Source organism: Pseudophryne corroboree, chromosome 5 (assembly GCF_028390025.1).
Source record: "Pseudophryne corroboree isolate aPseCor3 chromosome 5, aPseCor3.hap2, whole genome shotgun sequence".
NCBI lineage: Eukaryota > Metazoa > Chordata > Amphibia > Anura > Myobatrachidae > Pseudophryne > Pseudophryne corroboree.
The window spans coordinates 655,767,514-655,795,437 of record NC_086448.1 but is presented as its reverse complement, the minus strand read 5'-3'; the positions used below and the strand labels follow the sequence as shown (position 1 = coordinate 655,795,437).

Genomic DNA, 27,924 nt, shown 5'->3' with positions numbered 1-27,924 from the left:
GAGGAATTTAGCACATTGGAGAAATCCCTGTTGTTAAAAATGAATAAAAGTACTAACGAATTAAGGGAGAGAAAACAAAAGAAGTTTAAAAGGGATAGTTGTATAGGACCACCCATTAATCCTGATTCTGTGTCTGCTCCAACAAGAGACATAGAACAGAAGACGCCCCTAAAGAGGGGGATGGGTAGGAATATAAGGAATAATATTAATGGATTTAATGGTGCTTCGAAGTGGACAGGTCCCCACAAACCAAAACCTAGGTCAGAAAATTCTCCACAATGGAGAAAGAATAAAAAGTTTCAATCTAATCAGGGCAAAAGAGTGCCGGATTATTATACCAGAGAAAATGACAATATTGGTAATGGGCAATATAGGAATCAGTGGAGGGAACGAGAATCCAGATTCGAATCCAATTATGACCAAGACAGACGGGATGGATTTCATCCAAGGTTTAGAAAAATAAATGATCCAGCTAAACCGGAGGAGGTAAAAACCTCCAATAGGTTTATGACACTAAGAGAGAGAAATGGAGATAACTCGTCTTTTTTAGACTTGGGCCAAAGGACTCCTCTAAACAGAAGGTAGTATCTAATGCTATTAAAAAAACTAGGAGGGGCACAAGGGCGGGGAAGAGACCAAAAAAGAGAAAAAGGCCAGGTAATAATATAACCTTGGTCGATAATATAGAAGTGAGCAACCAAGGTGGAGATTCCATCATCACTAATAGTATGGATCCCCCTGGGTGTCCACCATTGGAAGGTAAAATCTTCAATTTGTCTGAAAGATCTCTCACCACCCATGAAGTTAATGTATTACAGAAAGGCCTTAATTTCGCTCCCTCGAGTAAGCCCAATGCTTTTGACGTCTTTTTAGACGTGCAAAAATTTATTCGAAAGCTGACTATTAAAAAATTCTTTCAAAATAAAGAAAAAACGTCCACTGAGGGGGAGAATGAAGTGACAGTGTCTCGGTTCAAAGCACCTTCTACATTTTACCCCATTCAATCTAGAGGGAATTGTTTAGAAGTATTCAATAAAGTAGTATGTGCAGAAATTGAGAAAGAGATACAGAAGGACACTAAAAGGAGTAAGCCCAATCTGACAAAAAATGAATTTGAGGCGATTCGGTCCTTGAAGGATGATAAAGATTTAATTATCAAGCCCGCAGATAAGGGTGGAGGGGTGGTCCTTATGAAAAAAGAGATCTATATGAAGGAAGTGTATAAACAGCTCAATGATGGGGGTACTTATCAAAAACTCAAAGCCGATCCAACTGTGCGCATTGCAAAAGCATTGTTGGATCTTAGCACGCAAGCATTGGAGAATGAGATTATCACAAAAAGTGAACATGAGTTTTTGAATATTAAGGACCCTACCACCCCCACCATGTATATCCTCCCGAAAGTCCATAAGGACCCCCTCCACCCACCGGGGCGACCAATAGTGTCTGGATGTAATAGTCTCACCAGCAATCTCTCAGCGATGGTGGATCACTATTTACAACCCTTGGTGGTATCCACACGGTCGTTTGTAAAAGATACAGGCGATATATTGAGAAGCTTAACAAGTTATGAATATGCTACTGGTGATTATTTGTGTACAGCGGATGTGTGTACATTATACACTATCATAGAGCTGGAACAAGGGCTTACTGCGGTCTCCCACTTTTTGAATAAGAGCAGTTATAGTGCACCCATTAAGACATTCATTATGGATAGCATTAAGTTCATTTTACTTAATAACTATTTTTTCTTTGATGGTGCGTTTTATCTGCAGCGGATTGGCACCGCCATGGGCACCAGGTTCGCCCCCAGTTATGCCAATTTATTTATGGCGTACTGGGAGGACATCCAGATATGGCAGGGGGGTGTCCTGATGGCGGGCCTGGTGTCCTGGCGGCGCTATATCGATGACGTGCTGTTTGTATGGCGTGGTGACGAAGAATCACTGCGTCTATTCTGTACTGATCTTAATCTAAACAACATGAATATTAAGTTCACGTTTACTCAAAGCCAGAATGAAGTGTCCTTTTTGGACTTGAGTATCTACATCTGGAATGGAGAAGTTCAGTCAAAAACCTTTAGGAAACAGACAGACTCCAACAGTTTCATCGACAGAACAAGTCAACACCATGCAAACTGGCTGGATGGGATACCATTCAGTCAGTTTACACGTGTTAAAAGAAACTGTTCTGATGTAGCGGTATGTGATCAGCAATTGAATGAACTTACAGACCGTTTACGACAAAAAGGTTACACAACTAATACCCTTGAGTTAGCAAGGAAAAGAGTGGAGAAGATAGATAGGTCCCAATTACTGACGATTAAGGAGAAAACTCCTAATACAGATGAAAGATTCAAATGGGCCTTTGTTAGTCAGTATAGTAGATCTTTTAAAGGCATAGAAAAAGTCTTTAAGAACAACTGGAATATCCTAAAACAGGACACAGTGATAGGAAACTTATTGCCCGACACACCCACTTTTATCTATAGGAGATCCCAATCTCTTAAAAATAAATTGGTAAGAAGTAGCCTAGACATGGAACTGAGACAGAGTATAAGAACTAAAGGGTTCCACCGTTGCGGAGATTGTTTAATGTGTAAGACAGTCAAGGTTCCTGTGAGAAAATTTACGGAATACACCGTGAATGGCCGTGTATATCCTATTCGTGATTTTATCACGTGCCACACTAAAAATATCATATATGTACTCGAATGTGTATGTGGCCTGGCCTACGTTGGCAAAACGGGAAGGAGTGCCAAAGTGAGGTGGGCGGAGCACATATACAACATTCGGAAGGGCCTTGAATCTCACAACGTCTCTGCACACTTTAAAAGGACACATAATTCCAATCCATGCTCTTTGAGGAATTTTTGGGCCATAGAAGTGGTCCAACAAAAGTGGAGGACTAGAGACCTAGAAAAAAGACTCTCACAAACTGAGATGAAGTCTATACATCGTTTGGGTACCCTTAGTCCACGGGGACTTAACGGGGAATTTGAACTTAAATGTTTCCTTGCATAGTTTACCTGCACACCTGTGCATCCATTGCTTTTTAATTTATATTTGGATGAAATTGTAAATGAATGCCTTTTCTTGCACTTGATATTTATTGTCTAGGAGGAAAACTGACACTAGATTGAGATTTTCTGTAGAAAAATTGTTTTATATTGTTTTATATTTTTAAATTTATATAAGGCTGGTAATTGCTGTATTTTTTCTTTTTTTCCCTTTATGGATCATATTGGGATCTTTGTAAGTCTCGAACATTTTATATTATTCAACATGGGATTATTATATAGGAGGATTTATCCCACTAACAGACACACTAATTGTCTATTGCGTTTCCGGGATAATGGAACGCAGTGCAGCAAGGATATCCACGGTATGAGCGCAAGGGAGCCAGAGACGCGACTTCCGGTTATTGGAACGCATGTGACCCGCATCGACAACTTCCGGTTTCCGGTCACGATCGCGCAGGTGCGCTGCCCGGAGCGCAGTGAATTGACAATCAGTAGATACAGCTGTGATTACCATTGTATGGGGTTTAAAAGCACTCTCCTGAGCCAGTACAACCACGCTTCTGATGAAGGACACTTGGTCCGATACGCGTTAAGCGTGGCTCCTGCTTTTAATCTGTATTGATCCTTGGACACTTTGGACACAACCATCCTTTGCTATCCTGCATGCTATTGGACTTCTGGAGAGATAGTGCATGTCTTCCATTTCCATTTGCTGGGGCTGCAGTGAACTCCTGGGTGATATACCATCTGTGTTGTCCTATGGATTTTATTACATGCTTATGTTCTTTTAATTTCTTGTAAGTTTTATCGGTGTATTAAAACCAGTGCGTGTTTTAAAGAAATACTACACTATGGTCGTTGTTTAATGGTGCCTCGTATTTCCAAAATTTCATTCCACTGGAGAAAGAGGCATCTATCGTTACAGGTCTCCTGGGATACTTATACATTGTGTTTGAATCTTTGGCTGATTTGAGGAACGTCTAGAGTATAAACTGTTCCATCATCTCATGAGGATCTACCTACTAATAAGGGTGAATGAAATTTTTTCCAGTTGAATATAATTCCATTTCACATGATAATTTGATGAGCGCTAATTTTCAAGTGTAATAATTCTTTTCACCATAAAACCTGACGCACCAAGCCCCCTCAGGTTATAGAATATAGGGATAGCAAGTTGAGTAAAAGACACGAAATGGACACCACTCAGCTATCTAATGCACACACAGATAGTCACAGTTTGTACAATGCAGAGGTTATTACTAACAATAATACTGCACTGGACTAGCTTATATATATAGCTATATAGTCAATAGATATAACACTACACAGTAAGAACTGGATGTATATCACAGGGTAATTGTTCTAGAAAACCCTGACTAAATGCACTCTTTCTTAACTAGCACTGTCTAAAAAGGCAGGTAGAATACTTAAGTGTCATGTAAAGTCACAGCACTGACAACCAGGCGGCTTTACACAGGAGGATTTGCCCAAGCAGTCCCAGGAACAGTGAAGCTGAGAGATAATGGCACCCAGACACTGACAGGGAGTGAGGGAGAGACAGATATGCAGCTCCAGGGCGGGAACATTTGCGGGAAATGGCGCCCTGGGGCTGGGGCTTCAGGTCTAAGCCTTATCCCCCTGCTGGCAAAACCACCGGGTACTGTGGACTACTAAAAATGGTTTAGAGAGAAAACCTGACCTGCACCCATGCCCTGGTGATCTAGTGGGATCGCCTGTACTGCCACAGTGTCCACCACCAGCGCGCGCGGGCCGCCTCCCACTGACCGCGTCGGATCGCGATAAAGACCAGGTCCCGCAAGCGGGACCCACTCACCACCTCCCGAAGCGCGGCCACGCGATCCCGGTGAGCCCCCGTCGTGTGTGCCTGACGTGAAGAAAACCAGAGCCTCCTGCTGTAGTTACCCGGCAACCAGGGCTCGGGAGTGTACAGCGCCGCTGGGGAGAGCTGGAGCTGCAGCAGTGAATGTCTTCTGACATTTACCACCGCTGCTGCCCTTGAAGTCTTCACTTTTTTCTTCAAAAAAAGCTCTTGTTAGGGCTGCCTGGAGCAGCCCCTCTGTTATGTGCCTGCTTACTGCAGCACCAACTACAAAACTGAGCTCCTGTGCAGGGAGGCGGGGTTATAGAGGAGACGGCGCTGTGCATTCTGGGAACAGTCAAAGCTTTGATCCTGTTGGTGCCTCGGATCAAGATCCTACTCTACACCCCATTGTCCATCCTTGTGGAGCCCAGTGTACCCTGCAACAGAAATGAATGTATTCTTCATGTAACTGCTGCCTGGGGGAGGACAGAATGTGAGCAGCTTCTTAGTAGCAGACTGACCCCCAAATCTGACTCCTTTCTATCATGCTATTATTTGTAAACAATTGTTTGTTTCTGACAAGCCCCCTTCACTGTGAGGTCAATATCTAAAAGTGTGTGAGTACACTTAAGGATAAGTATGGATTATAAAATGTATTGATTTGATGCATGTTGGTTCCTATACAAAACATAATACACTTGGAATCAGGGATGTGCGGTGAGCACGTCACTGCTTGGAATGCATTCCATCCACCCTTAGCCCCTCACCCAACTAAAAATGGTACTGCTAGTCAAATAAGTTACTGGAATCTTTCAGCAGCTGATCCAGGGTGCATTTATTGACTAGTTCTTTGGGCACAGGCCTTTCTTGCATAAACAATTCAAACACTGAGGGTTAGCCCTGCCTTTCTAAGGTATGGGGCAGTTCCTCCAAGGCAATGGGTCCAACCACACTTCCTGGCATCTAACCAAACCAGCAATGAGGAAAGGTCATTGCTGGTCAGGGCAGCTGGTAATTCCGGGTTCCTTAGTCACCAGGGGCCCATATGCACCGCATCAACTGCACTGCCAGTGGTGATGCCCCTGGAGCTGCTCCTTACCTGTAGTGGAGATCCACGAACTGAAGGCTGGTGTTTCCGGTTAATTCACTGTTTCTATAAAATTCTGCTGATATTTTATGGCTACTTAAATGTATTAACAAGCAAAATAAGTTGTGCTGAAAGAGGTGTGACCCTATGGACCAATAAGAAGCCACAAGCTTACTGCTTGCAGTTTTCTATATGTCTCTGAAACACGCTCCGATAGGCTGTACAGGCGGCACCAGCTTTAGCGCTAAGAAAATCTTCAAGTTTCCACGCCTCCGGGAACTAGGTTTGCACAGTTAAGCAGTACTGTCAGCAAAGTCGCTGTATAGATTTTCAGTTGAGAGTTCAGCATATTAGGCGTTCCGTATATTAATACATTAATTAGGCGCTCATCATAGTTTTTGTTTGAACATGTAATACTAATGTATTGTCTAATATTTTATAAACACATCAATTTGGATAATACGGATCATGAAGAAAATATCTACCAAAGAGTTACATATAACTATACTATGAGAAACGAGGAAATGTCGCCCTTGAGAGGATGCATTCTTGTATACATGGACAATAGATTTAACTTCAGCGGAAAAGCAGTTTCCTTTTGTGTGACATATTTCACATAATCACTGAACTATTTCCTTATACTAACATCTCAGCAAAAAATAATGTAACACGTCCATATATTTACGATTGTGTTAATTTATTCAGAAAACTCGGCTGTGAAAGATTAACACAGGAAATATTTTCTAGCTCTGTATACAGACAGTTAAAGATGTAGCAACATTCATCGTTGGCACGATGAATATGCCCGTATCCCAGCAGAGACTGCACACGCCTGGGTACAAATAGCTGCACCTGTGATTGCACAATGTATTTCTTACTGATCGTGGGTGCCTGTGAATGTGCACGCTAGTCACGGCAAACGAGTCACATCCGTGAATAGTCGCAGGTGCGATCATCACGGCTACATCTGTACATGTACTTTGCGGTTTAATGAAACTCCTGCGTTCGCACAACATGTAAAGCATCAAAGGAAAAAGACTAATTCATTTTTTTTTACCACCTGTCCTTGTTCCTGACTGTGTCCATGAATTTTTATAGGCACCAATGGAGGCCACAGGCTGTCAATCAAACTGAAGAGTCCTGGGGCCCTGCAGAGAATTATACATATATTAATAAAGTCACAGCGGGTTAGTTCTACATGCGTGAATTGTGTGTGTGTGTATATATATATATATATATATATATATATAAATAAATATAAATAAAACCATGGTACTTAGAATACTTTATAAAACCATTTTAACAAATCTGTAGAACGTACAGTAAAAATATCTGTGCTTTTTTTCTGATATTTTTAATTCTTACAACTGTATCCAGAAATAAAAAGAAATCAGTCAAAAACACTTCAGAAATTAATGAAATAAGCAGCTGACACTTATAAACCTTCTATCAACTCTGAACTTTGAAGGGTACCAGAACCTTTTTTCATAGCATAAAAGCAATAAAAAAAAAAAACTAAGGGGGTCATTCCGAGTTGTTCGCTCGTTGCCGATTTTCGCTATATTGCGATTAGTCGCTTACTGCGCATGTGCAAGGTTCGCAGAGCGCATGCGCTTAGTTATTTTACACAAAAGTTAGGTATTTTACTCACGGCATAACAAGGAATTTTCATCGTTCTGGTGATCGTACTGTGATTGACAGGAAGTGGGTGTTTCTGGGCGGAAACTGGCTGTTTTCTGGGTGTGTGCGAAAAAACGCTGGCGTTTCTGGGAAAAACGCGGGAGTGGCTGGAGAAACGGGGGAGTGTCTGGGCGAACGCTGGGTGTGTTTGTGACGTCAAAACAGGAACGAAACTGACTGAACTGATCGCAATGGCTGAGTAAGTCTTGAGCTACTCAGAAACTGCTAAGAAATTTCTATTCGCAATTCTGCTAATCTTTCGTTCGCAATTCTGCTAAGCTAAGATTCACTCCCAGAGGGCGGCGGATTAGAGTGTGCAATGCTGCTAAAAGCAGCTAGCGAGCGAACAACTCGGAATGAGGGCCCAAGTGCAACTTTTCACAAAAAGAAAATATTCCTGAGAGTAGGACACAGGAGTATTTACTATCTTTCAAACACCACAGGAAAAAAAAAATTAATGCAACAACTAGTTATTAAACCAAAAAGACTTCTATGTACTGCTGACATCTAGATAGAATATGCACATTTTCCCCCCATTTATTTCATACTGAAATAGAAACATTGCTTTATCCCCTTATTTAGGAAAAGAGATAATAATAGTTTTACTCTTGTCAATGTTTTGCTTTCTGTCGTAGAAGTAGATCACACATATTGTTCTTTAATTTCTCCAGCAATACAAATGCTGCTATAAAGGGTTTAAGGTCTTCACTGAGCAGTCTGCAGACACTGAATAACTGCTAAACAGTATACATTTTCTCCCTGTCGGAAGCCTGCAGTTTGCCCGACAGGAGTGAAATCCTGCAGGTCATTATGTGCTGTCAGAATGTTGTGTTATCATTTCAGCATGTGAGGTTTCCTCACGCTCTGTGACACAATATGTAAATTAGCCATATGCGATGTGCTGTGAAAGGCATTCCAGCTTCCCATGCATCATACACACAGAGCCTGTCAGTCCACCTCCCTGCAGGATGAAAACTGGCTAGTTTCCACACCCTCACATTCATTTTACAGAATATCAGCAGTTTTCTAAGAGTTTGGAATTCATTATGGATATACTAGTTCATTAAATTTAAAGTTATTTATAAAATACAATACACTACTTTTTTTTCTTTAATGCTATGGTTGATAAATTCAAATTTAAATATAAAAAAGTAGTAACAAGACAGTAAATATATGCACAAATCAGCATGTGTTTACATAACTGTCATTACCACTACTACAATGAGGACAAATGTTTTTAATATTGATGGTGAATACAGTGAAGAGATATAAAATTGCAGTAAACAGTGGTTACTTGACATCTCTAATTGACACTATGATGTTATCAATTAACTCCATAAATTCCTACTCCACATATACCCCTTTAAGACCGCTATTGGCGGGTTGCACCCGGGAGTGGTACATGGGTGCTTCCGGGTGCAACCCACCTGAGCCCCTTTCACACCGCTGTCCCCAGCCTGGCATATTGCCAGGCTGGTGACGTCAGCCGTGACACGAGCGGGGACGGCGCTTGGAGATCAGATAATATCCAAGCACAGGCCATCCATACAGTGTGAACAGGAAACGGGTCGCATCAATCCGGCAAACTGTTCGCACTGCACAACGACCTGGGTATTCAACCCTGTTCGCCACCAAGTTGAAATACCGGGTCGCTCGACCCGGATATTTTGCCTGGGCCCTTTCAGACCGCACAGCAACCTGGGTTACTGCGCACTCATGTGCAGTAACTCGGGTTACAAGCTGGTGGTCTTACAAATGTACCCACTGTATGCTACACCCATAATATATTTGTGTTCTGTTATACTGTTTGTACACAAGATTGTGCAGTCAGAGGGGGATATCCAATTAGAAGCAGTTCATTTTCGGACGATAGAAACAGCATGATATCGGGATTTTTGACCAATGGTCATTGTCTCGGGACCCAATTAAAGGCCATTTCTATCGGCCATAAACGGACCCGCGAATGTGTAATAACTCATAGGATCTGGAATAAGCTCCCAATTAAGGATCCTGGGATCAGCAGGATCCCGGGATCTTGTCGAGAAATTGTTCGGTACTGAATCACAGAATCAGAGCTTCCAATCCCGGGGACTTCCGAATTAGCCTGTAACATTCTTTGCTGGAAGAAAAGCCTCATATCCTGGATTGGCCGGATCAATGCTCTTAAGATGAATGTTTTGCCCAAACTACACTGCTCAAAAAAAATAAAGGTAACACTAAAATAACACATCCTAGATCTGAATGAATGAAATATTCTTAATAAATACTTTGTTCTTTACATACTTGAATGTGCTGACAACAAAATCACACAAAAATTATCAATGGAAATCAAATTTATTAACCCATGGAGGTCTGGATTTGGAGTCACACTCAAAATTAAAGTGGAAAAAGACACTACAGGCTGATCCAACTTTGATGTAATGTCCTTTAAACAAGTCAAAATGAGGCTCAGTAGTGTGTGCGGCCTCTACGTGCCTGTATGACCTCCCTACAACGCCTGGGCATGCTCCTGATGAGGTGGTGGATGGTCTCCTGAGGGATCTCCTCCCAGACCTGGACTAAAGCATCCGCCAACTCCTGGACAGTCTGTGGATGGAGCGATACGATGTCCCAGATGTGCTCAATTGGATTCAGGTCTGGGGAACGGGCGGGCCAGTCCATAGCATCAATGCCTTCATCTTGCAGGAACTGCTGACACATTCCAGCCACATGAGGATCTCATCTCGGTACCTAATGGCAGTCAGGTTACCTCTGGCGAGCACATGAAGGGCTGTGCGGCCCCCCAAAGAAATGCCACCCCACACCATTACTGACACACTGCCAAACCGATCATGCTGGAGGATGTTGCAGGCAGCAGAACGTTCTCCTTGGCATCTCCAGACTCTGTCACATGTGCTCAGTGGGAACCTGCTTTCATCTGTGAAGAGCACAGGGCGCCAGTAGCGAATTTGCCAATCTTGGTGTTCTCTGGCAAATGCCAAACGTCTGCACGGTGTTGGGCTGTAAGCATAACCCCCACCTGTGGACATCGGGCCCTCATACCACCCTCATGGAGTCTATTTCTGATCGTTTGAGTAGACACATGCACATTTGTGGCTTGCTGGAGGTCATTTTGCAGGACTCTGGCAGTGCTACTCCTGTTCCTCCTTGCACAAAGGCGGAGGTAGCGGTCCTGCTGCTGGGTTGTTGCCCTCCTATGGCCTCCTCCACGTCTCCTGATGTACTGGCCTGTCTCCTGGTAGCGGCTCCATGCTCTGGACACTACGCTGACAGACACAGCAAACCTTCTTGCCACAGCTCGCATTGATGTGCCATCCTGGATAAGCTGCACTACCTGAGCCACTTGTGTGGGTAGTAGGGAGGTCAAAGAGGCGGGTGGTCTTCAGTATGCCGGCGGTCGGGCTCCCGGCGACCAGCATACTGGCGCCGGGAGCCCGACAGCCGGCATACCGACACTTATTCTCCCTCGTGGGGGTCCACGACCCCCCTGGAGGGAGAATAAAATAGTGTGATAGCGCGCCACCGTGCCCGTAGCGTGGCGAGCGCAGCGAGCCCGCAAAGGGATAATTTGCGCTCGCCACACTGTCGGTAAGCCGGCGTCGGTATGCTGGTCGCCGGGAGCCCGACCGCCGGCATATCGTAGTGAACCCATACAGGCACGTAGAGGCCACACACACTACTGAGCCTCATTTTTACTTGTTTTAAGGACATTACATCAAAGTTGGATCAGCCTGTAGTGTTTTCCACTTTAATTTTGAGTGTGACTCCAAATCCAGACCTCCATGGATTAATAAATTTGATATCCATTGATCATTTTTGTGTGATTTTGTTGTCCGCACATTCAACTATGTAAAGAACAAAGTATTTAAAAAGAATATTTCATTCATTCAGATCTAGGATGTGTTATTTTAGTGTTCCCTTTATTTTTTTGAGCAGTGTATTATCTTTTCCAGACACTGCCCATTTCAGTTCCTCTCCAGGTCCTAACATCCCTTCAAATACACTATGGCAAATTTGTTTGGAATGACAAAAAACCCTGCCTCTGTAGGGAAATTTTCCAGAAGAGTTCATCCTGTCGTGGCGTAGGCCTTCCATCGCTCTGTAGATATTATTACGCCTGAAAAAGGATTTATGGTAGACTCACCATTGTTAAATATTTTTCTGCGAAGTACAATGGTTCCACAGGGAAACATCGGGGGTGTAGAGATGGATCTTAATCCAGGCACAAACAGGCTAAAGATTTAGGTACTGTGAGCTCAGTTTCGTTAACCAGTCCAATGCAGGAGCAGGTAAAAGAGAAGGTAGATGTTAGTCACATAGAACCACCTTCTCACAGCAGGAGAAGGGACTAGCAGCTAATGCCATACAAACCCATAGAAGCTAAGTGCGTCAGGGCGGGCGTCCTGTGGAACCAATGTACCCCGCAGAAAGAGATTAAACAATGGTAAGTCTACCATAAATCTCCTTTTCTGCAGCGCGGTACATTGGTTTCCACAGGGAAACATCGGGGAATTCCTAAAGCAGTTCCTCACGGGAGATGACGCGCCGTAGCGGGTATGAGAATCAGGCATCCAAAGGAAGCTTACTGGGAGGCGTAAGTATCAAAGGCATAGAACCTGATGAACATGTTCACTGAGGACCAAGTAGCCACCTTGCACAAATGTTCAGCGGACGCACCTCGGCGGGCCCCCCAAGTAAGTCCAACAGACAGAGTAGAATAGGCTTTAATAGCAACAGGAGCTGGAAGTCCAGCCTGTGCATATGCTTGTGCAATTACTATTCTAATCCATCTGGAAAATGTTTGCTTGTTGGCAGGCCATCCACGGTTGTGAAAACCAAAAAGTACAAAAAGGGTATCTGACCTCCTAATAGAGGCAGTATTCTCTACGTAAACACAGAGAGCCCGTACCACATCCAAAGACCGCTCTTTGGATGACAAACCAGAAGTGATGACAGCCGGAACCACAATCTCTTGGTTAAGGTGAAAAGATGACACCACCTTAGGCAAATAACCAGGGCCAGTTCTAAGAACTGCCCAGTCACGGTGAACTATCATAAAGGGTGGACGACAGGACAGAGCGCCTAGGTCTGACACCCTTATAGCAGAGGCAATAGCCAGTAGGAACAGGACCTTGACCGTGAGCCATTTAAGGCCCACTGACTCAAGAGGTTCAAATGGAAAATCGCATTAAGAACAACATACAGATCCATGGAGCCACAGGAGGGACACAGGGGGTCATTGCGAGTTGATCGCTCGCCGGCAACTTTATGCAGCGCTGCGATTAGGTTAAATCTCTGCAAAACTGTGCATGCACCGCAATGCGCAGGCACGACGTAAGGGTACAAAGAGCATAGGTGCTGGTCCATGGAGTTAACGGAGGTGATTGACAGAAAGAGGGCATTTATGGGTGTCAACGGACCGTTTTCTGGTAGTGTTTGGAAAAATGTAGGCGTGTACAAGCGTTTGCAGGGCGGGTGTCTGATGTAAATTCCGGGACCAAAAATAATCAAGTGATCGCAGCGTCTAAGTACGTCCAGAGCTACTCAGAAATTGGAAAAAATATTTTTTGTGCCGTCGGCTGCAAAAGCGTTCGCCACTTGCAAAGCAAAAATACACTCCCCCATAGGCGGCGACTATCTGATCGCAGTGCTGCAAAAAGTTTCCAGCGAGCGATCAACTCGGAATGACCCCCGTAGGGAGGCTGAAACCGTAAAACACCCTGCGTTTAAGTATGAATGTCAGGAATAGACAATTTTTCTCTGAAACCAAACCGACAAGGCAGAGATATGAACCTTGAGGGAGTCCAGACGAAGGCCTAAGTCCAGGTCTTGTTGCAAAAAAGGCAGAAGTCTGGAAGTACTGAATTTGTAAGCAACGTAAATCTTAGCAGCACAACAGGTGAAGTAAGAATTCCAGTTTGCGGGCCTTCAGCATAGTTTGGATAACCGCCTTGGAGAATCCTTTGGCCCTCAGGAGTGAAGCTTCAAGAGCCACGCCGTCTAAGCCAGTCTGGCCAGGTCCGGATAGACACAAGGGTCCTGAATGAGGAGGTCTGGGCTTTGAGGAAGTAGAAGAGGACGCTCTATCGATAGACCCTGCAGGTCTGAGAACCATTGCCATCTGGGAAACGCTGGAGCGACTATAAGTAGTAATCCTCCTTCTTATTTGAACTTCTGTAGTACCCTGGGCAGGAGTGACACTGGAGGGAACACGTAGGGCAGCCGAAAGTTCCATAGAATTGCCAGTGCGTCCACGAACACTGCTTGAGGATCCCTGGTTCTTGATCTGAAGACCGTAATTTTGTGATTGTGTCGAGACGCCATCAGTTCTACATCTGGTAGACCCCACTTGTCCACTAGGGAGTTGAAAAACTTCCTGATGAAGACTCCACTCTCCGGTGTGCACGTCCTGATGACTGAGGAAATCCGCTTCCCAGTTGAGGACTCCCGAAATGAGACTTCCATCATTGCCATGCGGCTTCGAGTACCACCTTGACGGTTTACGTACGCCACCGTGGTGGCGCTGTCTGACCATATTTGAACAGGCCTGTTCTGTATCAGAGGCAAATTGAAAGACAAAGCACTGAACACTGCCCGCAATTCCAGAATGTTTATCGGGAGGAGTGATTCCTTCTTGGTCTATCGACCCTGGAAAGAGTGTTGCTCCAACACTGTGCCCCAACGCCTCAGACTGGCATCAGTAAGACCCAGTTGGGGATCCTAAAGGGATAGCCCCTGCTCAACTGTTGGTCCTGTAGCTACCAGGTCAGCGACAGACGATCCTCCGGAGTCAAACAGATCATGTGAGACCTGATCTGATGAGGCAGGCCGTCCCACTTGGAAAGAATTAACCTCTGAAGAGGGTGAAAATGAAATTGAGCGTACTCTACATGTTGAAAGCCGACACCATCAGGTCTAGTACTTACATTGCCGAGTGTGAGGATACTCCTGGGTGAGAGAGGAAGTATCTGATCGTGTCCTGAAGTTTCAGGACATTCTCTGGAGACAGAAACAGCCGTTGACAGTGTGTGTACAGCAGTGCCCCCAGGTGCACCATGCTCCGAGCAGGGACCAGCGAGGACTTCTTCCGGTTGATGAGCCACCCGTGTGCTTGTAGGAAGTTTACCGTCAGTTGTAGATGACTGAGGAGGACATTGTGGTAGTTTGCCAGAATCTGCAAGTCGTCCAAATACGGCAGGATCCTGACTCCCTGGCGATGGAGGTGAGCCAGCATCACGGCCATAACCTTGGTGAAGATCCGAGGGGCCGTGGCTAGTCTGGAATTGATAGTGAAGGTTGCCAATAGCAAACCTCAGATATTGCTGATGCGATATGGCAATAGGTATATGCAGGTAAGCATCTTGTATATCCAGGGATACCATATAGTCTCCGGGTTCCCTGGCCAGTACAATTGAGCGCAGTGTTTCCATACGGAACTTGGACACTCTCACAAACTTGTTCAGTGATTTGAGGTTGAGTATAGGCCAGAAAGACCCATAGGGTTTCGGAACTAGAAACAGGGTCGAGTAGTATCCTCTGCCTCTCTGGGACAGAGGTACCGGCACTACCACTCCTGTATCCAGGAGGGAATGCACAACCAGATGTAGAGCTTGCGCCTTCAACAGATCCGAAGGAATAACAGTCGTGCAGAACTGGCGAGGGGGACGTCTCTTAAAAGAGACTGCGTACCCGTGAGAGGCAACTTCTCGCACCTTTGCGTCTGAAGTGGTCTTTAACCAGACCTGGGTGAATCGCAGAAGTCGGCCTGCCACCCTGGGGTCCCCCAAGGGGAGGCCCGCCCCATCATGCAGTAGGCTTGTCGTGTTTTGAAGCTGGCTGACGGGCAGCCCAGGATTGTTTTGCCTTGGGCTTAGTGGTTTAGGGAGCATGAGATTTTCTCGGGTATGTCTGACCTTTTGCTTTCCCTTGAAGCCGAAAGGAGCGAAAAGTGTTACCTTTTGCCCTCTGTGCAGAAGGATTATTATTCGGGAGAAATGCAGTCCTAGCAGCCGCTAAGTCAGTCACAATCTTATTGAGATCTTCCCCAAATAGGATGTCTCCCTTAAAAGGGAGTACATCCAAGGTCTTTTTGGAGTCCAGGTCCACCTTCCACGACCTCAACCACAGAATACGGCGAGCCAGGATGGACGTAGTCGATGCCTTGGCCGCCAACACACCTGCCTCATAGGACGCCTCCTGAACGTAATAGGTGGCAGTATTGTCTGGCAGTGTCAGATATATCTTGAGGCAGCTCTTCCTCTAATGACTGAACCCATGCTTCAATTCCTTTTGCTGCCCAGGAGGCTGCTATAGTTGGTCTATGTACAGCATCTGTAAGGGACTAAATAAACTTCCGGCAACCCTCAACACGCTTATCTGTCGGTTCCTTCAGTGAGGTGACAGTGGTGACAGGCAGAGTAGATGACACCACGAGACGGGTGACATGTGAATCCACCGTCGGTGAATTTTCCCACTTGTTACACAACTCAGAAGGGAAAGGATAACGAGCTACCATCTTTTTAGATAGGGATAATTTCTTTCCTGGTGAAGACCAGGGTTCTTGACGTATGTCTACTGAATGGTCAGAATGTGGTAATAATGTTTTAGTTACCTTATCACGTTTAAACTTATCAGGTTTCTTAGACACAGTAGTGGGATCCACATCATTATTTATTTGTAGGATTTGCTTAATAGCAACCACTAGGTCAGGGATATCAACCTCAGTTATAGCTGCATCAGTGTGTGATAGGTCAGTATATTCCCCATCCTCATCAGAAGAATCTTCCAAGAGATTAGTTGATTGTGAGGAAGTGGCCCGCTTAGATGACCCCTTGACACCAGAGTGACTTGGGGTAGGTTTATGTCTAACCAAAGATTGATTCAATTGCTGCAACTGGGTAGACAAATTATCTGCCCAAGGCGGATTTACCATAGGGACAATATGTGGCTGCAATGGCACAGGAGGTCCCACAGGGGGCATAAGGCGCGTCACAAGCGTATTGAGCATGGTTGAGAACGCTGCCCAAGGTGGCTCCTAATTGGTTACAGGACCTGTGGACTGACTAGGAGATGTACGGCACATATTACACAGACCATAATTCAAAGATTCCCCCTCAGGCAAATCTATGGCGCATGTGCTGCATGATACAGGAGCGTCCGTGGATTTCTCGCCCTTTGTGTTAGACATTTTAGTGAATGTAACTGCAGAGCGTATGAGTACGATACAGCCAAACAGAGTACAATATTTGCAAATAAATCCTCTAGTATGTGACAGCTTACAAAGTCCATAACACCCGCGAATATATCCGGTACTATGTGACTTCGTACATAGTACACAACCCCAGCGAATAAATCCGGTATGATGTGACTGAGTACACAGTAGAATACACTTAATGGTAAATGCTGTGCAGCACTAAATATGAGACCCTGACGCACCTAGTCCCTTAGGTTACAGAATACAGTGATAGATATAGCTGGGATACACTGAAAGTGAAATCCACAAAGCAGATACAGGCACACACGGTCACAGAGACAATGCAGATAATTATTTTAGTAAGACAATAAAACTGCACTGGACTAGTATATGTATATATAGATAACAATGCGCGGTCCGAGACTGGATGCTCGTACAATATATTCTGGCGCAGGTACACTTGATATTAACTAACAATGTCTTAATATTGACATGTAGAATACTTAAGTGTTTGGAAAATCACGGCGCTGATGTACAGGCGGATTTACAGAGGAGACCTTGCCCTGCAGTCCCGGAGACCAGTCGCAGCTAATCAAAGAAGATGGCGACCAGCGTCTCAGTACGGGAGTGAGGAAGAGTGTGAGGCAGCTCCAGGGCGGGAACACCAGCAGTAGATGGCGCTCGGAGCCGGGGGAGGGGCTACAGGTCAAGTGCCTTATCCACTATGCTGATCCTCACCACCTGGTACTATGCAGTCTTAATAAAGAGGATATTTATATAGCCGATCTGTACTCCTATGCCCTGGTGGATATAGTGGGGTCCCTGCTCTATTAGTGTCCACGCCAGCATCGCAGTCCGTCTCCTTAGACTGCGACCGGAATACAATTTAATAGTGGGTCCCGCCTGGGGGACCCTCTTACCTCCTCCCTTCAGTAGCAGCCATGTGAACCAGGAGAGCATCTGCGACCGTGTGCCTAGAGCTGGAGCGTCTCCGGCACAAGTACCCGGGAACAGAGCCAGCGGGAGTATGCTACACCGCTGGGGTGGTGACGGAGTCGCAGCACAGAACACTGTTAACACTGTTAAGTGACCTGCTTCTGCATGCACCAACTCGAAACTGAGTTCGCAGTGCCTGGATGCAGGGTTATAGAGGAGGCCCCAATGCATACTGGGACAGTTTAAAGCTTTAGCCTGTTGGTGCCTGGATCAAGATCCATCTCTACACCCCCGATGTTTCCCTGTGGAAACCAATGTACCCCGCTGCAGAAACTGAGTTAGAGGCTTGGCACTCCCCAAAGGGTCTGAAGAGGTCAGTCGACATGGAGTGTGATCTGGTACAGATTGTTTCTATTTCTCACCTACCATGTCTTCCTTGTCGCCTCAGATCTGAAACTACTCAACTGGTATCAATCTCTCTCACACTATCAGTATGGGACAAGGGGGCCACTAAACTCTCCCTACTCGCCTATCCCTCTCCTTAACGCCCATATGGAATCATCCCTTTTTCCATCCCGGCCGTTTTCACTACACACCCCGCAATAATGTCCCACATTCTTTCTCGGAACTTCAGGAGAAACATTCCCTCCCAGCTTCCTATTTTTACCAATTTCTTCAAATTAGAAACTGTGTTACTACCTACATAGAGAGATTGCTTCTCCTCGCAATCCGATGACATTAGAAATCCTTTGTATATACCATCCTATGGATAAAGGTATCATTTATGTACTGTATCATTCTATTATGTCTCCTGACTCTCCTCCCCGGGCAGCACATAAAACCTCCTGGGAAACGGATCTGGGGATCTCTCTGGATGAAGACCTTTGAGACATGATTCGCTCAAACATCTCCAAATGTTCTATTAGTGTCTCCATTAAAGAAAACTCCTACAAAGTGTAAACTCGCTGGTACTAAGAACGCTTACATCAGATTTACCCAACCACTTCAAACTTTTGTTGGCACCAATGTGGCCACTTAGGATCCTTTTTCCACATTTGGTGGACTTGTCCTAAGATTACCCCTTTCTGGTCCTTGATCCAAACAATCATAAATTCAGAGGTACCTAATTGTCCCTCTCTTAAAACCACTTAACTGACGATTTTTCCCTTCAAAAGCGTTAACAACATTGTTTTTTTAAAATTTATTTTATTTAATAAAGTTGAAAAAGTATTTTTTTAAATATTTAAACATTATATTATATACATCTGCAGAACGGATCTCCTTGTCAAAAACGGGGGGACAGGGTGGGATGGCGCAGTTGCATGAAATCTGACCATGCCAGTTAAGTGGTTATTAAGGGGGTACTCACGGAGCGATATTCTAAGCAATCTGACTAGATTGCTTAGCATTTAAGCATTTTCGCTCTGTGTGTATCCCCGATAGCGATGCACAGCCACGTGCATCGCTATCGCTGGTGCTAGATTGTGAAATCTAGCGGGTCGCTCACTTCACCCGCTGGGTGAAATAAGCGCCTCTCCCCCCCCGCACGCTCAGCACACATCGCGCTGTGCTGAGCGGGGGAAGAGATGTGTGCTGAGCGGTTCGCTCAGCACACATCTCTCCTACATCGGCCCGTCTATATGGGCCTATACACCTGCAACACTACTCCTGTGTGCCCCTGCTCGCCAGTTAACAAAGCCTGAAAACAAAATGGTGCTACATATAGCCTGCACGTCTAAATTTCAGATTGGTAGAGCATGGAAAAAAAACCATCCCCTCCTACTTGACTTGAACTCATGAACCGAATTTGGATTGTAGCTAAAATGGTATATCAGCCTTAATAAACAACACAGTGGACACGTTTCATACCACCTGGGCATCTTGGTATAGTAATTGCAATACGGCCCATCCGGGACTCCACTAAAATAACCCCATTCAGACTCTTTTTTCTATTGGTTTTTACTTTTTTTCCCCCTTTTCTTTTTCACTCTGGCTCGCTCCAAGCCCCTTTCCTTTCTTTGCTTCTCCCCTTTCCCCACTCTCACTTATCTCCCCTTATATTTATTTTTTACTTTCTATCTCTCCCCTCCATTTAACCTCTCCCACTGCTACCACCAATCCCAGCACATCTGCTATTTCAAAACTGTGTGTTTCTCCCATGTGATCCACTGGTTGTCTCACAGGGGGTTACTCTTACCTTTATTCTTAAATGTTATTAAAACAAGGTTATTTAATAATCTTTCAAGTTTGTTTACGTCGTTTAAAAAAAAATATACATATTTTTTTAAATAAAAAATAGGATTTTAATTACCTAGCGGTAAATCCTTTTCTCGTAGTCTGTAGAGGATGCTGGGGTCCACATTAGTACCAGGGGGTATAGACAGGTCCACTAGGAGCCACTGGAAATTTAAGAGTTTGAGAGTGTGGGTTGGCTCCTACCTCTATGCCCCTCCTACCAGACTCAGTCTAGAAACTCTGCCCGAGGAGACGGACGCATTTTACACAGATAGTGGCGAGATTCACACCAGCTCACACATACAAGGCAAACCAAGCTAAATAGCTTGAAACATCAGCAACGGCTAAATATTACTTAACCAAGTAACAAAACAGTACAAAACCAAGAACTAAGCAGTACTGAACAAAGTAAACACTGCAGGATCACGAAGCGCTGGGCGGGCGCCAAGCATCCTCTACGGACTACGAGAAAAGGATTTACCGGTAGGTAATTAAAATCATATTTTCTCTTACAACCTAGAGGATGCTGGGGTCCACATTAGTACCATGGGGCTGTACAAAAGCTCCCAGACAGCAGGGAGAGCGTGGAGGCTCCTGCAGAACTGGTTGACCAAACTTCAGGTCCTCAGCGACCAGAGTATCGAACTTGTAGAACTTTGCAAACGTGTTCAACCCCGACCAAGTAGCCACTCGGCAAAGGTGTAAAGCCGAGACACCCCGCCCAGGAAGAACTCACCTTACGAGTAGAGTGGGGCTTAACAGACATAGGACATGGCAATCCTGACGTAGAATACGCATGCTAGATAGTGAACCTGATCCAGCAAGAGATCGTCTGCTTAGAAGCAGGACACCCAAGTTTCTTGGGATCATACAGTACAAACAAAGAGTCTGATTTTCTGTGCCAAATAGTCCTCTTCACATAGATTTTCAGAGCCTTTACAACCTCCAAGGACTTTGATGAAATTGAGGAGTTAGTAGCAACTGGCACCACAATAGGTTGGTTGATATGAAATGCCAACACAATCTTCGGAAGGAACTGCTGACGTGTTCGCAGCTCAGCTCTATCTTCATGGAAGATCAAGTAGGGGCTCTTAAAAGACAAAGCCCCCAGCTCCGACAGACATCTAGCAGAAGCTAAGTCCAAGAAAGTGAAAGCCTTCCATGTGAGAAACTTGACCTCAACCTCCTGTAGAGGCTCAAACCAACCTGATTGGAGAAACTGCAGGACCACGTTAAGATCGCATGGTGCCGTAGGCGGCACAAAGGGAGGCTGGATGTGCAGAACCCCTTTCAAAAACGTCTGAACCTCCGGGAAAGAAGCCAACTGTTTCTGGAAGAAAATGGATAGGGCTGAAATCTGGACCTTTACAGATCCCAACCTCAGGCCCATATCCACACCTGCTTGCAGGAAGAGGATAAACCGTCCCAGTTGAAAACTCCACCGTAGGAAACTTCTTGGACTCACACCAAGATACATATTTTTTCCGAATACGATGGTAATGTTTCTACGTTACTCCTTACCTAGCCTGTATCAGGGTAGGAATAACCTTGTTCGGAATGCCCTTCTGAGCTAATATCTGGCGTTCAACCTCTATGCCATGAAACATAGCCGCGGTAAGTATTGAAAAGCGAACGGCCCCTGCTGCAGCAGGTCCTCCCGAAGAGGAATAGGTCTCAACTCTTCTAGGTGTAGATCCAAAAGATCCGTGTACAAAGCCATTCTTGGCCAGTCAGGAGCAATGAGGATCGCCTGAACTCTTGTTCTCCTTATGAGTTTTAGAACTCTTGGAATGAGTGGAAGTGGAGGAAACACGTACACCGACTGGAACACTCACCGCCACGGCTTGCGGGTCCCTCGACCTGGAACAATACAGCTGAAGCTTCTTGTTGAGACGAGAGGACATCATGTCTATTTGTGGTACACCCCAAAGATCTGTTACCACCGTGAACACTACTACCGGAATGAAGATTGCTGACAGCACCAACAAGTGTTTTTCTGCCCAGAGGATGATTCTTGCTACCTCTGACATTGCAGCTCTGCTCTTCGTTCCGCCCTGCCGATTTATGTAAGCCACTGTCGTTACATTGTCCGACTGCACTTAAATGGCTCGATCTCGCAGAGGATGGGCCGCTTGGAGAAGACAGTTGTAGATGGCTCTTAGTTCCAGAATGTTTATTGGCAGACTGGATTCCAGGCTTGACCACCTTCCTTGGAAGATTCAGGATCCAACCGTGTTCCCTGAGCAGATGAGTCATGAGAACAATGGACTGCAACAACCTCTCCCTGGACGATGCCTTTATCAGCAGATCATCCAGATATGGGATTATGTTCACCCCCTGTTTGCGGAGGAGAACCATAATCTCTGCCATCACCTTGGTGAAAACGCTCGGTGTTGTGGAGAGACCGAATGATAGTGCCTGGAATTGATAGTGACTGCCTAACAGTGCAAATCTGAGATAAGCCTGGTGAGGCAGCCAAATCGGAATGTGGGGGTACGCATCCTTGATATCCACGGATACCAGAAACTCTCCCTCCTCCAGACATGAAATCACTGCTCTCAGAGACTCCATTTTGAATTTGAACACCCTCAGGTAAGGGTTCAACGATTTCAAGTTCAAAATTGGTCTGACTGAACCATCCGGTTTCGGTACCATGAAAAGGTTTGAATAATAACCTCCTCTTGCATATGAGGTGGAACTGGGACAATGAACTGTGATTTTTCCAATTTTAGGATGGCTTCCTGTAGGATACCCCTGTCTGTCAGCAAAGCTGGCAAGCCTGATTTGAAGAAACGGTGAGGCGGGAGGTCTTGAAACTCCAGTCGGTACCCCTGGGACACAATTTCCTGTACACAGGGATCCAGGCCGGACGACACCCAGATGTGGCTGAAACGTCTGAGTCTCGCACCCACCAGCCCGTCCTCTAGGCTTTGAAGTCCACCGTCATGCTGAGGATTTTGAGGAACCAGAAGCAGGTCTCTGGTCCTGGGAGCCTGCGGGTGCAGGCTTTTTGGATTTTGCCTGCCCACCTCTAAAGAAAGTGGTATAAGTCTTGGGCTTTTTTGCCTTAGCGGTTCGAAAGGACTGCCGCACAGCTGAAGAAAAAGGTTTCGTCGTAGAAGGAGAAGCAGAGGGAAGGAAAGGTGACTTACCCGCGGTTGCCGTAAAAATCCACGCATCCAACGCTTCCCCAAATAGAGCCTGACCTGTGTAGGGTAGGTTCTCCACACTTCTCCTGGATTCTGCTTCTGCAGACCACTGGCATAGCCAGAGTCCCTTGCGGGCTAGGACAGACATGGAAGATATCCGTGCAGTCAGCGTACCCAGGTCCTTCATGGATTCCACCATGAACCCCGCAGAATCCTGTATGTTACGTAAAAAACAATTCAAGGTCACTTCTATCCATTGAATCCAAATCCTCTAGTAATGTGCCTGACCAGTTTACTATGGCTTTAGAAATCCATGCACAGACAATAGTGGGCATTAATGCCACTCCTGGAGCAGTGTAAATGGATTTGAGCATAGTGTCAATCTTACGATCAGACGGTTATTTTAACGCGGTAGAACCAGGGACAGGTAAAACCACCTTTTTTGACAGTCTGGAGACAAATGCGTCAACAATTGGTGGGTTTTCCCATTTTTTCCTATCTTCCTCAGGGAAGGGAAAAGCAACCAGAACTGTTTTTGGGATCTGGAATTTTGTTCTTCGGGTTTTCCCATGATTTTTCAAATATAGCGTTTAGTTATTTAGAAGCAGGGAAGGTTATCGAGGCTTTCTTATTGTCAGTGAAGTAAGCCTACTCAACCTGCTCAGGTGTGGTGTTGTTAATGTTTAAAACATCTCTAATGTCCTCAATCATGAGCTGCACCCCCTTTGCAAGGGATGCCGCCCCACTCAGCACATCCCCATCACCGTCTGTAGTATCAGAATTGGTATCTGTGTCATCCTACATAATTTGGGCAAGTGCAAGTTTCTGTGGGAACATGCTAGGGGATTTTGCAGGAATAGGGACAGAGCCTGACCAAACTGCCATAGACTTCTTCAACACCTGGGTTTCATTTTCAGTATTAGCTACCCTAGTAGAGGCCCTCATTCCGAGTTGATCGCACCAAGCAACTTTTTGCTGCTGGTGCGATCAACTAATCACGCCTATGGAAGAGTGTATTTTAGCATAGCAGGGCTGCGAACGCTTGTGCAGCCCTGCTATGCTAAAAAAAAGTTTCACTCAAAACAAGACTAGCCCTGTAGCTACTCACCCTGTGCGATGAAACCAGCGATGAAGGTCCCAGTCCGGACGTCAGACATCCGCCCTCCGTTCGCCTGGACACGCCTGCTGTCTTCTTACCATTCCCCAAAAACGGCTGGAAACGGTGAGTATCTGCCCCGGAACGCCTCCCGTCTATCCATCTTCTTGCGATCGCTGCTGTGATCACATTTGTCGCTGGCGGCGGCGTTGCCCGGCGACGATCGCCACCAGGCAACGACACGCGTGCGCAATGCATCCACCGCGCATGCGCATTTCCGACCTGTTCGCACCGCAGCGAAGAACCGCTGCGTGCGAACGGGTCGGAATGACCCCCAGAGAGCTGAGAGATCATTCCTTTGATAGCAGTTAACCACTCAAGTTCAACAATAGGGATCTGAGACAAAGCATTACAATCCTGTGTACATGGAATGGATCCCTCCTGAGAGGAAACATCTTCTGCAGCATATGACACAGAGTCCCTAGAGATGGCTATGGGAGATATTAAACACCCACACATACACACAGAGAGAGACAGAGATTGGAGCCAATCCACACACACCGCTTTCTGAGGTAGAACTAATGAAACTACCAGCGCTGTCTGTGCACCTTAATAGACTACACAGACTTTACACAGCCTCCCCCCCCAAACCAACCCCTTCTACAATTCCCTGGTACCACACAGGATAGCTGGAGTTGCTTGGAGGGACAGCTCTCCCTTTCAGCGTCTGTTGTACAGGAACTGCAGGCAGGAAAATGGCGCTGACCGCTGCTGGGTCCGCTCTGAGAAGCTCCGCCCCGATGAACATGGCACTGCTTCCTGCTCTTCATTATATTATACTGGCCTGAGGATTTGTGCTGGCAGCGATCCGTGGATCCTGACCGGCTTGCTGACCAGTTTAGGGTATAGGCGCTGGTTCAGGGCGCCCCTCACAGCGTCGCACTATGTAACGCTGAGCCCCGAAGCGCAACTAGTACTGCACTTCATACCCTGTTGCCGCCATCTTCACACTGACCCATGGTTGCCAGGGGGGGGCGGTGACTCACTCGCCACCGAAGTCTTCTGGCTCTGTAAGGGGGTTGCGGCAGTGCTGCGGGAGTGAGCGGTCGCCTGGAGCGGCTAACAATTAGCACCCTCAGGAGCTCAGTGTCCTGTTAGTGGAGATAGTGGCTCAGACCCCACAGGGCGGACACTACTCTCCCCCTTAGTCCCACGAAGCAGGGAGGCTGTTGCCAGCAGCCTCCCTGTAAAATAATAAACTCTAAAAAAACTTTTACTAGATAAACTCTGGAGAGCTCCGGGCACATTTTCTAAACTGAGTCTGGTATAGAGGGAGGAGCCAGCCCATACTCTCAAACTCTTAACGTGCCAGTGGCTCATAGTGGAGCAGTCTATACCCCATGGTACTAATGTGGACCCAGCATCCTCTAGGACGTAAGAGAAAAGCCTTTATAGATTTTCACATGATTATTATTATTATTATTAACAGTTTCTTAAATAGCGCAGCATATTCCGTTGCGCTTTACAATTAGAACAGTAACAGCACAAAACTGGGCTAAAACAGACAGATATAGAGGTAGGAAGGCCCTGCTTGCAAGTTTACAATTTATAGGCAAGCATATCTTTTGTAATTACGATTTCTCTTAATATTTGTAATTATATACAACTTTACTTCTTCAATAAAATGTGTCTTTAAAAAAAAAAGGAATACACTATTGTGTAAATGACACTGCTTATGTTTTTATAATAGCGTGTATTAGAGCAATCAAAGAAATTTCCATTAGTTTGCTTTGTGGAAAAAAGCCAAAAACATTTTAGAGAGGGCCTCCCTGTGCTGGAAAAGGAATTTTAAACTGTCAGGAAAACTTGATCTTGGATATAAGCCAATATAATTTCTCTAAACGAAAGCCTGTTTTTATGCTATACACAAGAGTACAGTAGAATAAAATAAAGCGTCAATATGTTTTATGCATCTATATACATATACAGTGTATATATATATGTATATAGATGCATATGGAACCCAGAAGATTCTATATTGTGTAATATATGGCTTGGATAAGCTATTTCTAGTCTCTGCTTATATAGTAATATGCAATTAAGTATCCTGTATGGTTCTGTAGTATGGATTGCTACTTTGTATTTAGTGATAATAACATGTGTAGATACCTAGTAATGTGTCTCTATTTAGGTGTAAGAAACACTATGTGAATTAATTTTTAACCAGTATCAACACTTTCTGTTTGTATATAGCAACGGTGTTACTAAGGGCTTGACCTGCGCGGCGTGGCTATGTGACGTCACAGTGCTGCGACGCTGTGTTCAGACGTGTGGACCTGGCACCGCCGAGAACAACCGGGCAGGTGAGTGCACTTATATTTTAATCATGTCTTGTTGTGTATGTGTGTTTGTATATATATATATATATATATATATAGCGTCAGATGGTGCGGCACTCCAGACGGAAAAGATTACTCATAACGGCAGTATAAATTGCAACGTTTCAATGCCTTTATTGCGGCATTTTCATCAGGCTTATAATGGTTATAAATAAAGGCATTGAAACGTTGCAATTTATACTGCCGTTATGAGTAATCTTTTCCGTCTGGAGTGCCGCACCATCTGACGCTATCTATCACCACTCGTGAGGGCAACCAGCACAGTTATGAAATAGCCATCAAGAGGAGTGCCGGTAATATGTATCTATATATATATATATATATATATATATATATATATAGTAATAAAATATCAGGAGCACTCACCAGTCTTCATATGCCTTTTTATTGTTAATAGCCTCAGTAAATCAGCATAGGGGTATCAATAGTGATACCCCTATGCTGATTTACTGAGGGTATTAACAATAAAAAGGCATATGAAGACTGGTGAGTGCTCCTGATATTTTATTACTACATTGGAATGGACTGGTCCAGGTGACACATGTCTATATATGGATGCTACCCCAGCAGTTATTATACAAGGATAGACTGTACAAGTATATATATATATATATATATATATATATATATATATATATATATATACACACTTTTTGTATCTCATTGCGCGAGTCCTGCCCTTAAGACGGGTGTAAGCCCAAAACATAGGAAAAATAACTTTTAAAACTGCGTGACAAGTCTGCTAAGTGCCGCCGATACTTTGTATATATATATATATATATATATATATATATGGGCAGGACATACTGTATAATGGTTAGCATTACTGTCTCACAGCACTGAGGTCATGGGTTCGATTCCCACCATGCCTCTGTGTGGAGTTTGTATATTCCACCCGTGCTTGCGTGGGTTTCCACCGGCTACTCTGGTTTCCTCCCACAATCCATATGTCTATACACACACACACACACACTCAATAATTCTCTGAGGTTTATCCTGTCTCATACCTGCTATGCATTGAGAGACGGGCACGCCGCCCTTACAACGCCCCCCATTGCCAGGAGACCGGACAAACCTACAGAAGCTGAAGAGGAGGACAACCGGGCCAGCAGGAATAAGGTGAGCAGGGAAACAGCAGTAGTCAGGGCAGGAGGATAGAGGAAGTCTGAGGTGACCAGTGGCGGATCCAGGGGGGGCACTCGGGCCCGTGCCCCCCCTGTCATTTGTGGCCTTATTTGTAAGACGGAGACAGCAGTGTCTCCGTCTCAGCAAAAGCCGCGATCGCGACCGCTACCATGGAGCTAC

General features: G+C 45.2%; 1 protein-coding gene across 7 annotated transcripts in view; it reads right to left on the bottom strand.

Moving 5' to 3' along the window:
• The window catches only part of SPIDR (scaffold protein involved in DNA repair), a 1,299,263-nt gene that overhangs the window by 132,156 nt on the left and 1,139,183 nt on the right, over nt 1–27,924 (bottom strand). For 5 of the 7 annotated variants that reach the window (XM_063923689.1, XM_063923686.1, XM_063923690.1 and 2 more), the window contains one exon: nt 6,989–7,079. In XM_063923689.1, coding sequence (XP_063779759.1) covers nt 6,989–7,079 — 91 coding nt within the window. The remainder of the gene's footprint in view (nt 1–6,988; nt 7,080–27,924) is intronic. The other 2 variants (XM_063923687.1, XM_063923692.1) reach the window with 1 other exon arrangement.